General features: G+C 62.7%; 3 protein-coding genes across 15 annotated transcripts in view; 2 read left to right on the top strand and 1 right to left on the bottom strand.

Annotated features, from left to right (window-relative positions):
* MOB2 (MOB kinase activator 2) overlaps window positions 1-4,659 on the top strand; it is a 155,954-nt gene extending 151,295 nt beyond the window's left edge. For all 3 annotated transcript variants that reach the window (XM_050757961.1, XM_050757960.1, XM_050757959.1), the window contains 2 exons: window positions 2,714-2,838; window positions 3,626-4,659. In XM_050757961.1, coding sequence (XP_050613918.1) covers window positions 2,714-2,838; window positions 3,626-3,942 — 442 coding nt within the window. In that variant the 3' untranslated portion in view covers window positions 3,943-4,659. The remainder of the gene's footprint in view (window positions 1-2,713; window positions 2,839-3,625) is intronic.
* A 6,643-nt stretch (window positions 4,660-11,302) lies between these two features.
* The window catches only part of BRSK2 (BR serine/threonine kinase 2), a 67,583-nt gene continuing 64,603 nt past the window's right edge, over window positions 11,303-14,282 (bottom strand). For 4 of the 11 annotated variants that reach the window (XM_050757867.1, XM_050757866.1, XM_050757864.1 and 1 more), the window contains one exon: window positions 11,303-13,042. In XM_050757867.1, coding sequence (XP_050613824.1) covers window positions 13,023-13,042 — 20 coding nt within the window. In that variant the 3' untranslated portion in view covers window positions 11,303-13,022. Of the gene's footprint in view, window positions 13,534-14,282 lie in introns of all 11 variants that reach the window. The other 7 variants (XR_007719312.1, XR_007719314.1, XM_050757861.1 and 4 more) reach the window with 5 other exon arrangements.
* The window catches only part of POLR2L (RNA polymerase II, I and III subunit L), a 627,758-nt gene continuing 625,258 nt past the window's right edge, over window positions 11,783-14,282 (top strand). The window contains exon 1 of the mRNA XM_050758002.1: window positions 11,783-11,787. The gene's annotated coding sequence lies outside the window, so the exon portion shown is untranslated. The remainder of the gene's footprint in view (window positions 11,788-14,282) is intronic.

The following is a 14,282-nucleotide window of genomic DNA, read 5'->3' as shown; positions in this document are numbered from 1 at the left end:
CGGTCGGGACACTGGTGCTGGCGAGGGTGTGGCCACCTGGCACTGTGTCTGCTGGCAGGGACACAGGTGGATAGATGAGCATGCCATGTCCGTCTGCAGGGGCAGCATCTGGGCAGTGAGGAGCCGTGGACGCCCAACACTCCCGCCACGTGACTGCGTCCCAGGGACCTCCTGCGTGCAAGAGGGGCCCAGATCGGGAGGACCCTCACGGTGCGATTCCTTCCTGCGGCCCATTCCTGAGGAGCCACCCCCGGGGTGCTGGGGACAGAGCAGCACGGCTGTGAGTGGCCACGTAAGCCGCTGCGTGTCCTGATTGTGGTCTTGAATGCGTGAGTCCATGTGTGGATAAAATTCATAGAACTGTATACCAGAAACGGTTTACTGATAATTCAAAAAGTACAGGAAACAGTGGTGTTCCATCTTTCAGAACAGATGGGACAATCTGCAGTGTCCCTCAGTTGCTACTTTCTGTTGGTTTGCGTCGTGGAAAAGGGTTTCCATCTCTGACCTCCACTGTTTTGAGACCTGTTGTATTCCTGTGGCCAGGTGCGTCAGATGTCAGCGGGCAGTGTCAGGGTCCCTGGAGCCAGTGTCTGACTCCTGCAGACTGCTGGGCCGTGCTGGCTGGGTCCTCGTCCTGGAAACATGGGCCTCAGCCTGGCCCTTAGGGGCCCGGGCCTCCGCTACACCATCTGGGAACCCCGGGACAGTGGGGATATGTGCGTTCTCCACATGGTTCTCGAGGAGCAGATACTGAAAGGACTGTCGTCTCTGCATTCTCAGAGGGTCTGACAGCCCGGTGGCGATGCCCACGGTGAGGCCTACAGCCTGGGCAGGTGGGCGCGAAGGTCATGCAGAGCTGCCCCAGGGCGAGGATGGCACCTGAGAAGCAGGGGTGGGCACTGCGTCCCCCTCCTCATGGCCTGTCCATTTTGGGGCCACACTTCCCCTTCGGGTGGCCCGACTCCGCCCCACACGGGGCACACGTGAGAGCTGGTTTGCGTTCTGGAGGTGGGTGCTGGGAGGGGGTTGTCCTAGGGCCCTGGTGGTGCTGGGAGGCGGCCTGGTGGCTGTTTCTCTTGCAGAGGGCGGAGTGCCAGCATGTGGGGCTTGCAGTGTCATCCTCTAGCCTCTTGGTAACTCTGGTGACCGCCCTGGTACCTGCAGTGCGCAGGCTGAAGGGCTTCTTGGACACAGCAGAGGGGCGCCCAGAGACACCGGAGGTCCTGTGTCCAGCTGGAAGGATGGCTTCTCTGGCTGTGCGGGAAGCGGGCGAGCCCCCAGTGGCCCCGTCTCAGCCCTTGGGGCATCTCCCCAGGGGCCTGGTGGGCTCTGGAACCCAGGGCACGATGCTCGGAGCCGGCTAAGAGACGAACGGCCTCCGGAGTGGAGCCTGGATCCATCCTTCTCGGCACTGCCCCACCCGGGGCCATTCCAAGAGGAACCATGGCTGGATGAGGAGGGTGGGAGCGGTTCGTGTGGAGCCCAGTACTGGGAGGCTGCCCATCGGTCTAGCTGGGGCGGTGGAGGCAATGGTGGTTGTGGTCTCGGTGTGGAGGGGCGTTTGCCCAGTGGCCAGTGCTGCCCTGTGCTGTGTGGCCCATTCCCACTTGGGGTGAGCTGGGAGCTGGCTCTCGGGGAGGAAACCCCGACCCATAGTGTTGGCCGTGTCTCAGGTGTAAGCACTCCCACCACACTCTCCACTGCCTGTGGGTGGGCATCGGCCCAGTATGCCCTGGTTCAGGCCTGCGGGGGCAGCCGCTGTGTCTCAGGTGTAAGCACTCCCAACACAGCACTCTCCACTGCCTGTGGGTGGGTATTGGCCCCAGATGCTCTGGTTCAGGCCTGCGGGGGCAGCCGCTGTAGGCATGGCCTTGGAGGACTGAGGCCCAGCACCATGGCAGGGGGAGAGGGGTGGTGGCCACCAGGTGGGTGCCCTGGGTCTTGGTTGTGTGCTGGGGCTGGAAGGGTGTTAGGGGCTGGGTATCACCTTATGTTTACATGAACTAGAGCACACCTTTGTTGTCATGGTTGTACCCAACAGTAAGAGGCAAACCCAGGGTGTCCATGTCCTTAGGATGCTCCAGCCTGCTCAGGGGCCACGAGTCTGACATGACAGGCGGCCCTGTGTACCGGGGCAAGAGGAGGCCTCGGGGTGGGCCTTCCGGGGCCGGTCCCTGTCCTGGCCAGTCTGTGGACTGCAGGTGCCACAGAGGCCACTGCACTGCCTGGTTTCCCGGGAGAGGGACTTGGCTTCTAGCAGTCAGAGCGGGGCGCTCCCAAAGGGTGGGGCCTGGCTGACGAGCCACAGCACAGCTTCCTGGGCAGAGAAGGAGCCTCTGTGCTTAATGCAACAGAAAAACAGCAGCACACATTTGTGTGAATGAATACAACTGAAGCCATTTAGAAGTGGAGAAAATGAAGATGATCCCTTTCATTTAATCACACGCGTGTACAGCCGTGTGACTGGCAGGGTCCCCAGCATGATCCTGGCGTCGTTCTAAGTCAGCTCAGGCAGACCCCTCCATGGAGTGCAGTGTGGTCCCCGCAGACGGCGGGGACAGTGTGTCTGCCCGAGGAGGGAGACGCCTGAGTCCGCCACACCTCCGCTGCTGGCGCTGCCTCTGCCTGCAGATGACCTGAGCAGGAGGGACTCGCTGGCTGGGTGGGTGTGCAGCAGGCACATGCCCTGACCGTGTCTCTGTCCCCACAGACAGTACTACTGGTATGATGAGCGGGGGAAGAAGGTCAAGTGCACGGCCCCGCAGTACGTTGACTTCGTCATGAGCTCCGTGCAGAAGCTGGTGACGGATGAGGACGTGTTCCCCACAAAATACGGTTCGTCTCCCCCAGCACTGGGCGGTCATCCTCGCGGGGGTGCAGGGAGCATTCAGGACCAAACCTCTGTGCTGCGAGGGGCAGAGGCATGGAGGGCGGCAGCTGCACCACCCCAGCCCCTGCTTAGCATGGAGTCCCCTGGGCTGTGAGGTGAGGCCGGAGCCCTTGGGCAGGAGTCAGCCCGGCCAGGGCCGAGGGCCGTCTCCCTGGCCCTCTGGGCCATGCCGCTGCTCTGGGCCCTTCTTGGTCTGTGCCGCTCACGCAGAGACCACCGTCCACCTTGTGGGGGCTTGGGCTGGGGATCAGCTGCGGAGCCTGTGTCCAGATTTTGGTGGGATGTGGTGGGGCTCCACGCCACTCCCATGCTGCCAGAGGGACAGCAGGGGACAACAGGAGAGGCCTGTGCCACCATTGCCACCTCCATCCTGGCCCGAGAGAGGGCCCCAGGTGTCCATCAGGGAGACACGGGGGCCCAAGTGCCCAGTCACAGGCCCCTCCCTGAGGAGGTGGCCAGGATGGCCCAGGGAGCGCCCAGCCCTCAGGGCAGGTGCAGCCTCCGGAGCCTGAGCTCACAGGGAGGTCTCAGCAGCCCGGACCTGGGGTTGGCAAGTCCCTGTGGTGCCTGCTGGTGGGCAGAAGCTATTGCTGTTGGGACTTCGTAGCCCCGAGGGTGGCAGGGTCAGGATGTGGGTGGCAGGCACCAGACCCACCAGGATGGGTGCCAGGGGCCTGGCCTCTGTTGGGGCCAAGGGACATCTGCAGCTTGTGACACAGTGGCCTCCCCCAGGCAGAGAATTCCCCAGCTCCTTTGAGTCCCTGGTGCGGAAGATCTGCAGACACCTGTTCCACGTGCTGGCGCACATCTACTGGGCCCACTTCAAGGAGACGCTGGCCCTGGAGCTGCACGGACACTTGAACACGCTCTACGTCCACTTCATCCTCTTTGCTCGGGAGTTCAACCTGCTGGACCCCAAAGAGACCGCCATCATGGACGACCTCACCGAGGTGCTATGCAGCGGGGCCGGCGGGGTCCACAGTGGGGGCAGCGGGGATGGGGCCGGCAGCGGGGGCCCGGGAGCACAGAACCACGTGAAGGAGAGATGAGCCACCCGGGCTGGACAGGGGCGCACGTGTGCAAAAAGACGGTGGTGTGTGTCCTCTCCTGCATCTGCGTGTGCACACATGTGCTTGGCACGCGTGTGGTGAGGTCTGAGAGGGCCCCGGGCTGCGCTGGCGTGGGCTGCACAGACGCAGACAGCCCCGGCCACGTCCTGCGGCCCCCTGTCGGATGGATGCGTGCCGTTTGTAGAGAAGAGCCTTTGGGCCCGTTCGCTCGTTCAGCAGACACGCGTGGACTGAAGCTTTGAGTTTTCTTCTGTGGGGTTTTCCTTTCTCTGGTCTCCGTGCAGCCCCTGCCCTCCCTCGGGTGCTGCTGGCCTCAAAGGAGGAACTTGGTGGGGGCGTCTCCCCCAGGAGGGTGTGATTTGCAGACTTGGGTCTCTGCTCTGCTTTGGGGGTGGGGCTTGCTTTCACAGAGACCCCTCCTTCCCTCTCACCCCCTCCTCTCCTGGCCTTGCCAGGAGTCTTGGCTGTTGGCAGCTCAGAGGTGGGGGAGGCCTGTGGTGTGGGGTGCCCTGCACCTGCTCCTGTCGCCCCTTCCTGCTGCCTCCTCCATGCCCAGGGAACGCCTATGGTGCAGTCCTCAGGCAAGGCCAGGACGGGGCTGAGGCCCTGCGTGGAGATGCTGCACCAGCAGAAGGCTGAGACCCGCTTACCTTAGTTCATCTGTTCACTCGTAATAAAAAGAATTCTCTCAGGTCAGAGCCTGTGTGCGTCTCAGCGTCTCGGTTCCCCCCCCCCCCGGCCCCCCCCACACACACACTGTGGGCAGCCCGGCCACTTCCTTGGTGGGCAGCCTCAGGAACAGGCACCTCGGAGGCTGCCCCGAGAGTGGGGGTTAGAGCAGACTCGCCCCTCACTGCCTGTGAGGGTCCACAGCCAGCCTGCAGGTGCCGTGGGGGAAGCACAAACCCCGTGTCACTCGCCCTCCCCAGCCACCTCAGCCACCTGCCTCTCCCCATGCTGGTGGCGGGACCCTCAAATGTGGCTGCAGTCAGCTGGGAACATCTTCTCCGAAGGGCTCTGGGCCAGCCAGCCCGAAACAGTGGCTCTGCCGCAGGGGCCCTTCCTGGCCGGGACAGTGTGGCCCAGGGGCAAGCAGGTTTGTGTCCTCAGCCTGGGAGTGGGTAGGCACGTGCTGCAGGGAGAGGGGCCCTAAACTGAAGCCTGGGGCTTATCGGGACCTGAGTGGGCTGAGAAGTGGGAAGAGGGGGCTTCCCGGGTCAGGGCCTAGTTGGTACAGACCTCAGGACTGTGGGTCCCTGCCAGTGGCACCTGCTGCACAGTGACCTCGTGCAGCCCCCCGCCCCCTGCTTAGCTAGTGGGGCCTGTCCAGGTCATGGTGCTCCCCTGGCCTCGGGCTCAGCCTGCGTGGTGCACCTGTGGCCAACAGGCCCGTTCTTGGCTTTCCCAGGGACCAAGCTGCAGGTCAGAGTCCCTTCCCCTGCCCTGTCTCTGCCTCCCACTTCAAGAACTGACAGCCTCTGGGTTTCTCAACATGGCTGGAGTCAGCTGGCGGCATCTGCTCCGACATCCACGCCCACCACCTCCCCGCGAGGGCCCACACTTGACTGTGACTCTGGGCCACACAGTGAGTCAGTGCCTGGAGCCAAACCCAGTTCCCAGAGGGAGGCCTGCTGGGTGCCACCTGCCCTTGTCCCCTGATGCTCTGCGTGGACCCCCAGAGTGGAGGCCCCAGAACACCCACAGAACTTGACTGAAGGGGCTGAGTGTAGGAGCCTGAGGCAGGGACCAGCGCTGGCCTAGGCAGCAAGGAGGTCTCCCGGCAAGGGAGGGCAAGAACGGAGGCGGGTGGCCTGGTGGGGCTGCCCTCTCTGGCTAAGGCTCCCGGCTGGGGTGTGCACGGAGCTCCTGGCTGAGGCCACAGGGAGCCAACCGGGCACACAGCCTGGGTCGCTGTATGCTGGCAAACCTGGGGCCTGGCTGCCGAGCGGAGGCCAGGAGGAAGATTGGACTGAGAGCGCTGCGGGGCACAGGGGGCTGGGGACCGGCTCCACAGGGCCTGGAGGGGCTAGGAGGACACTGGGATTCCAGCTGGAGCCTCAGATGAAATGTGTGTGGAGCCTGCGGGACGGCCTTAGGAGGTGTCCAGGGCGCGCGTTCATGCCGGTCTCACACTCAGGATGCAGCTGCAGGGTCCCCAGGGCACATGGGAGTTGCGGGCACAAGTCCCTTTGGGAAGGGTTCCTGGGATGAGGGCTGGCGCTGGGTGTTGGGGGCGCCTGCTGCTAGGCCACAGGCTGGTGGACCGTCCCGCTCCTGGGCTGAGGGGACTGCTGTGGGCCGTCCTCTGCTGGGAAGGGTTCTTGCTGCAAGACCTGGAGTCCTGGCCAAGCCTCCCTGCCTCTGCCTCCATTTCCTTCTGTGAACAGGAGGCCTGTACACTGAGCGGGGTCTCAGTGATGAGGGCTCAGCCCTCACCCCCCAGCTCACCCAGTCTCTGAGGTGTCTGTTCTGAAAGGTAGAATGTTGGTCCCCAAAAGAGATCCGTGTCCTAATCCTGAGAGACTGTCTCCTTAGATAGCACAGGAGGATGGAAGCCGCAGATGGAATCGGGTTCCCGATCACTGACCTGGGGATGGGGAGGTTATCTGGATGGGCCCAGTGTTGTCAGGAGGGCCCAGGGCACTGAGCGGGAAGGCAGCGTGGGAAGGGCCTGAGTCAGCAGCGCAGGCAGCTCCTAGAAGCTGGGAAAGGAAGGAGCCCAGAAAGAAGCGCCCCTGCTGACTTGCCCGGTGAGGCCCGTTTGAGATAAGTTCGTTTTGCCTCCAGCCATGAAGTTCATGGCGATTGCAGCAACAGGAGATGAAGGCAGATTTTGGTTTGAGGCATGAGGCGCTGCTGTAGCAAACACCTAGGAAGGTGGAAGTGGCTTTGGAATCGGGCAGAGGCTGAAAGAATTTTGAGGGTGATAGAAAAAGCCTGTGATGTTGTTAAACAGGTGGTAGAAGGATGGAGGCAAGTGGGGCTCCAGGGGCTCGGAGGAACCGGCCTGGGCGTTGAGAAGAGTCACAGCTGCTGTGACCCACCCGTCCTCAGACATGTGGGGTTAAAGGTGCAGGTGGGAGCTAGAGGGAAGGGAAGGAACGGGAGCCAGGGAGAGCCCTGTCGATGGGGGTAGAGGCACAGCTGTACTCTGTCCCGTTGCCATGTGTGGGCCGCACTCACGGGCGGTCAGCCTGGCCCCCTTTCGCTGCTGAGGTCAGCCAAGTGAGGGAAGGACATTAGCAGAGGGGTGAGCACCCTGCCGTCAGGAATTCTCAGCTAAAGATGCTGATGTCACGGGATTCACTGTCAGGAATGTGTGCTTGGAGTCACGGCCACACCAGGAGCTCCTGGAGGAGGGCGAGCCTGTGGCTGGTGGATGCTCCGGGTCACCCAAGCAGATGCTGAAAGCCGGGACAGCTGTGGGAGGTCTGTGGACCAGCCTCGGGGCTTACGGAGGAAAGCCCCGTGGAAACGACGAGCGGCTCTTACACCATCAGAGGCTTGGCTGGCTTGGACTGAGGCAGAGGGGATGTGGTGGAAGGCTCTTGGGCCCCCAAAAATCAGCAGGCAGGAAGCAGACTAAACTGTTCAGCTGCAAACACTCGCCACATTTCACACAAAGAGCGTGGCCCTGAGGGTGGAGGTGTCAGCACAGAGGCAGAGTCTGGACCCACAGAAGGAGTTCCCAGGCCTTGCCGGGACCCGAGGGAGTACGCCCAGCTGGATTTTGGATTTCTTGGGAGCAGTGACACAGGCACCTTGCAGCTTTCTCTGTGTGTCACGTGTGTGTGTGTGTGTGTGTATGCACGTATAAACGACTGGGTTTCACCGTCACCCAAACTGGAGCGGTCACTGCAGCCTCAGACTTCCCGCCCTTCAGCCTCCTGAGCAGCCAGGACCACAGGTGTGAGCCACCATGCCTGGCTGGTTTTGAAATATGTTGTGGAGGTGAAGTTTCACTACCAAGGCTGGTCTTGAACCCCTGGGCCCCGGTGATCCCTTCTGCCTCAGCCTCCCAAAGTGCTGGACCAGCACACCCAGCCAGGCTTTCCTTGAGAACAGGAATGCCTGCGACTGGCATTCCGCGTCTGTTCTCCGGTTGTATTTTGGGAGCAGGTAACTGGTTTTCTAGCTTTTGGGGTCCACAGATGGAGCGGAAACTGCCCCTGGGTGGAAGGCCCAGAGTGTCACCCATACCTGATCGGGGTGGCTTAGAGGGTGCGACTTGGGACTTGTAAACTGATGAGCTGAACGTGAGGTTTGGGACGGGACTGGGTGCCGTGTTCGGTGGAGACTGTTGGGGCCGCGAGGGGAGGGATGCATTCGCACGGGGCATGGGTGTGAAGCAGGGGGAGCGGGAGGGTACTGTGGGAGACATCCCTCACACCGGCTGTGTCCACATCTAGTCCTGTGGAAGTGAACGTGCCCCCCGGCAGCAAAGGGGAATGAAAGCAGCAATGGGATTAAGGCAGTCAGCTGACCTTGAGAGGCAGAGGTGGTCTAGGCCCAGTGAGAGCACATGGCCCTCATCGTGGAAGCTGGACTCAGGCTGGGGCGCGCAGGACACAGCTGTGAGGAGGCTCCACCCATGCTCCTGGCTGCGAAGGTGGAGACCCTGGGCCCCGGGATGCAGGTGGCCACAGGTCCTCCCCTGGAGCCTCCAGGAGGAGCACACCTTGATTCTAGACCAGGCAGACCCCCTTGAGTGCGACCTGCCCAGTCCTTGACTCTGGGACTGTGAGGTACTGGTGTTTTAAGCTTCTTAGTTTGCAATAACTTAACTATGGCGGTGATAGGAAACCACAGGAGACGATGCATCTACCTAACAGGCCAAGGTGTTCTTACAGGGTCCTAGGGGCAGGTGCACAAGAGGGCCCAACCCCCTGGCATGAGACCCACAGCGTCGTCTCCCGGGCCCGTCTGGCCACGAACATGGCTCCCCGGTCGTGTTCCCTGCACGTCTGTCAGCCCTGCCCACTCTCCAGCAGGCCCCGCTGCCTGGAACGTCGCGCTGGTTCCCCTTCTGTTGCCGGCTGCCTCCTCTCTGGCTCTCTGTGGACCCCGACCCCTTGCCATATCACACCGAGACCTGGGTTGGTGGCGGGGAGTTGGGGTGGGAGGGGGAGAAGTCACTGGAGCGAGTGGGGAGGCACTGGACTTAGGGCAGAGGGCCTGGGCACCACACCACTGGAGGGAGGGAGGAAGGCAGGACGGGTTGGCAGGGCCAGGCCACTTGTGGTGAGCTCCCTGGCAGGGGATGGGAGCAGGGCAGCTGGAACGTCCCACCCTGGAGCCGGCACACGGGCGTCGGCCTCCTCCTGCAAGCTCTGAGGCTTTGTAACACCAGGAGTCGTTTCATCTTACAGCTTAGGCGGCCAGGGCTCTGTGCCTCTGCCCTCAACTGACTGGGAAAAGCCCAGCGCAGGCTCTCCACAGAGCAGAGCCAGGCCAGGACTGCTGTGTGCAGGGCCCCTCCCTGGAGCAGCCACCTCCTGCCTGCTGGGGCCGCGTCCTGTGCGGGGGGCGAGTCAGACCCGTCCCCACCACCCACCTGCCATGCCATGGGTGGGCTCACCAGTAGGCTCGTTCAGCAGGGCCCCAGCTCTCAGGCCAGGCTGTGGCAGGCTCTGACCCCAGATGTGCCACCTGAGAACTGAGGACCAGGACTGCGAAGCCGTCCTCTAGGTGGGCAGACCGACCACCACATCCTTTTTCAATCTCCATCTTAATTTCTTCATAGAAAGGATGTGAGGACCGACTGGTGTAAAGCGAGAATAGTGTCTGCCACATCAGAAGTCCTGCCATATTTGTTTTCATTTTTCATAGAAATACCAGCAGATTCTGGCTTAGCTCGCTTTGGGTTCTGTTACTTAACCACCAAGAGAGCTTGGTGTCAGAAGTGGGACTGCAGGACACAGCCCCTTCCTGAGCAGACTGGGGAGCTGGCAGGGTTCTTGACAGACTGTTTCCTTTTGGGCCTCCGGTCATGTGCCTGAGAAGGCTGGTTCCTCACCGTGAATGTTGAGAGGAGGACCAGGAGTGTGTGTGTCAGCCACTCAGAGAAGCAGGTGCAGGACCACAGGTGAGGAAGGCTTCCGGTCTGGGGCCGGCAGCCTGTGACCCCACAGACCGTCCTTGCTTCGCTGAACTGTAGCAGCCAAATTCCTTTCCTCAGCCTGTTTCTTAAGGTAAAATGAGCCGGGAAACTGGATAATCCAGGGATTGGAATGGAGTCTGATTCCCTGAACCCCTCCCAAGTGCCTTCTCTTTGGGGTACCCACCTCCTGTGAGCTCAGCCACTTGGCAGTCCAGGATCAAACGGGATGGCTCAACTTCCCTCCGTGTCCCAGGCTCTGAGTGGAGCTAACCAAGCCTGACAGACATGGTGACCCCCTGGCTCCCTCCAGAGAGATGGGTACAGGCACAGCTTGAAGTTCAGGGCAGTGGCTCTCACTTGGGGGTGATTCTGTCCCCTACCAGGAGACTCATGGCAATGTCTGGGAATGTTTTGTCACAGTGGAGGTGGGACAGCTACTAGCTTCTGTTGGACTGAGACCAGGGATGTGGCCCCCACCCCATCGTCCCACCGCAGCCGCCCTGTGCTTAGCACCTGCTCCAATGATAAACAGCTGGGTGCAGTCCGGCCATGCCCGAGTCCTTCACACGGGAGGGGAGTGTGCGTGGGCGTGCGCCTCCCAGGGCAGCTCTGTGGATGCCGCAGTCTGCCTGGACCCTGCTGAGGCCTGCTCCTGGCCTCCTCCAGGCTGCGTGGACTCCCGGCCACTGGACTCATACAGCATGGGCCTGGACTTGCCCTTCGGCTTCGGCGGCGGCAGAGGGGCAGCTGGGCCAGGGCGTCGTGCCAGTGGAGCCCTCGGCCCTGGCTGCCCTCTGTGGCAGGCATGCCTGGGACCATCCCCGCTCTAGCTCCCGGGGCTGTGCTCAGCCTGGGCCCCTCACTCCCAAGGCTGGGTCATGGCATCCTATCCGGCCTCATCCCAAGTGAGGAGCGGGAAGGTGGCTCATTCTCCAGGAAAAGGCCCAGGCCTGGGGTGGCCCATGCAGGCCTTGTAGTGGCAGAGGTGCCATGTAAAGAGCACTCCGCCCCGGCCCTGGCCCTCAACGGGAGCCCGCCTCAGGCTGGGGCAGCCTCCGGGGATCGGAAGTGACCTCTGACCCTGGCTGCCCGGACCCTCGCCCTCTTCAGCTGGGCAGAGGGTAGCTGCGTTCACACTGGCGCAGCCCAGGGGCTGCAAGTGGGGAACAGGAAGCTGTCCCGGGCTGTCCCAGAGCCCTGCGCGCGCGCCCTGCCCGGAGGAAGACCTGCGTCGCTGTCTTTGCGGAAGGGATTTATTGTTCCGAGCTGCAGTCGCTCACAGTTACGACAGGGGTACACTGCGGGGGCTCGCCCATTTCCGTGGCGCCTGCTGGAGTCCGCGCGTGTCTGAAGCACAAGAGGGGAAGGCGAGCAAGAGGCGTTGTGCTTCGTGTCCTCGATCTCCGTGGAGAGCCCCTTCCCGCCTGGGCCGCCTGGTGTTTGCTGTCCTAGGCGTTTGCTTTTGTTCTTACGTCTAGAAATCCCAGCCTGTGGCAGAGGTCTCATGTCAACAGAAGCGTTAAAATGTACACACGAGGTGGGTGGGAGGCAGGGCAGGCACTGAAGCAGACAGACTCCACGGCAGAGGCATGCATCAGACCCGCCGCCCCCCATGGCCGCTGCATCCGGGCTGTGCCCGCCTGGGAGGGCCGGGCACGTGGGCAGAAGGGAACGCAGAAGCTGGAGCTGGGGTGAAGCACGGCGGTGGGCACTGGGCAGGGGGGCCTGCAGCCCCCTCCAGGCCACACCCTGGGCCTCGCTCTGCACAGAACGCCCAGCGGAGGAGCGCCACCGACTCTTTCTGTCCTTTGTTTTTTTTCAACTTTTTAAAATTTTAATAAGAAAAGCCCCACGTGCCCCTGCTGTCCTGTGTGTGGGGAGGGCCAGCTGGGGGCCTTCCTCCTACCCCTTCACCCTTGGACACAAAACCAAGATCGCCCCAGCCTGGGTCTCGACAGAGGGGCGCTGGCGCTGCCGTCCGCTACGAGACGCTGCCCCTCTGCCCCGAGCCCCCACAGGTGGAGCTGCTTCTCCGCAGAGAAACGGAACCCATGACAGAGCGAACCGCACCATCTTAGATGTGTGTGTAGAAAGAACCGGGAGCAAGGGACTGAAACACAAAACCTGGCCCTGTCCCAGCGGCGCCCCCACCCCCACACCCTTTTCCAAAAACCACCAAGAAAAAAAAGTTTATAAAAATATCTTGCAGGAATTCTTTAAAGTTTACAGTAGCTCACCAGCTGCCCCGAGCCCCACCAGCTCTGTCCTCAGAGGGCGCCCTGGCCCCAGACCCCACCCCGCCCGAGACGGGCAGACGGCAGGGGATGCGGCCGCCGCCCTTCCCTGAACAGAGGTGTAGAGAATCCATAAATTAAAACAGCAAATAAATAACACTGATCCCAGCCCAGCGACCTGGCCTGCTGGGAAGGCTCTGGCGCCCTAGGGTCTCTGTTTCCACCTCAGCCAGGGAGGAGTGCCAGAGCCCACAGCCGCCCCAGATGAGGCAAGGGAGGCGCAGGTGAGACGAGAGGACGGGAGGCAGCCTGAGGAGGCCAAGACTACACGGAGGCGGAGGCGGCACGGCCAGGGAGGCGGGGCATGGGCCGCGAGGCGCGAGGAGGCCTCCAGGTGCGGCGTGGAGGCGGTGGACGGGGTGGACGGGGTCTGTTCCTGTGGCTACTTTGCCCACCGGGGGTCCCGGCCCCAGAAGGCCGCCAGGCAGGCTGTTCTTGCTGAGGGGTCAGGTGACCGGGAGTCCGGGTCGGCCGGGCTGGAGGAGGCTCCCCCGAGCCTGGCCCTCCTCCCACGGGCCGTGCGGAGCTGAGGCGAGGAGCTGCCGCGGGGTGGACGGGGCGCTGGGCTGGGCCTCGCTGCCTGGCAGCAACAGCAGGAGCGGAGGGAGGGCGGGTCCGCAGCAGCTGCCTTCGGTCACAGAGGATGGCCTCGTGGAGGTGACATGTTAACTTTTCGGGATAATTCCTGGTATCAGAGTGGAAACAAGCGACGCTGTCAGAGACAGGCAGAGACAGGAGAGAGAAAAGACAGAGACAGGAGAGAGGAAAGAGAGCGGGCACGGGTGGCACAGCCCGCAGGCCGGCCCCGGCGCCCCCTTTCCTTTCCTCCCAGGCTCTGAGAACAGTCTGGATGGACGGGCGGCGCGGCCGCGGGTCCACTTGGGGCAGGACGGGCGGCGGGCGGCGAGGCAGCCGCTGTCAGTGCTGTGCTGGGGGGGGGAGGCTAGTGTGTCTAAGGCTGCTCGCGGCGGGCGGCGGGCGGGCCCATGTTGGCCGTGTCCTTGCCCGTTGGGTACTCGGCGTCCCCTCCGGGGCCAGGGCCAGCGGCCGCGGAGTCACCGAGTGGGCCGTGGGCACTCCGCTTGGCGGGCGTGCTGGGGGCCTGGGCCGCCTGCCCGTTCTTCTCGTCTGAAAAAAGTTGTTTAATTACGTCAAAGAAGTTACTCAATGGGCTGCCTGGGTACACAGAACAGAGACAAAAAAAAAAAAAAAAAAAGAAAAAAGAACAAAAAAGGGGGAGAGAAAGAGGAAGGGAGGGAAGGAGAGAGAGAACAAACAAACAAATGAACAAAGGGGCCTCGACGAGGGAGAGAACCCAGAGATGAGGCTGAGATGGGGCGGAGTGGAGCCGGCGGGCGGCAAGCGGGGTGGGCAGGTGGCAGCCGGCAGGGGCCCTGCACGCTGGGGGGCTGTGCGGTGGGGGAGCTGTGCGCCGTGGGGCCAGGAGCTTAGGACCCCAGTGCCTCCGAGCTGTTGCGCAGGACCCAGGGCTCCTTTGGCGAAGTGAGGCTCGGGGCAGGTGGTGAGACCCCTCCCTCCCTCCCCACCAAGGCCTGGCCCGGAAGGCCTTGCACCGCCCCCTTGCCTCCCCACCTCACAGCCGTGAGGGACAGCCCACCCCACTCCGGAGATGACAGCGTCAAGACAAGGGCCTGCTGGGAGCTCTGCAGCCTCGCAGGACCCCGGGGGCAGCTGCTGGCCCCACTGTGTGAGGCCCAGTGGAAGACAGGGAGAGGGCGTGCCCACCACACCTCCCCAGAGAGGCCTGAAGCCCGACTCCTGACCAGCTTGGACACAGTTCAGCAGCAGACAGACAGATGGACAGATGAGTGGACAGGCATGGAGGGGGTGGGTGTGGGAGGCAGGCTGGGGGTCTGGGGACAGGCAGCTAGAGTCATGTCCCGGGTCCCTGGGATGGGGGCAGT

This window comes from Macaca thibetana, chromosome 14 (genome assembly GCF_024542745.1).
Source record: "Macaca thibetana thibetana isolate TM-01 chromosome 14, ASM2454274v1, whole genome shotgun sequence".
Classification (NCBI taxonomy): Eukaryota; Metazoa; Chordata; class Mammalia; order Primates; family Cercopithecidae; genus Macaca; species Macaca thibetana.
This window is presented reverse-complemented; position numbering and strand designations above follow the sequence as displayed.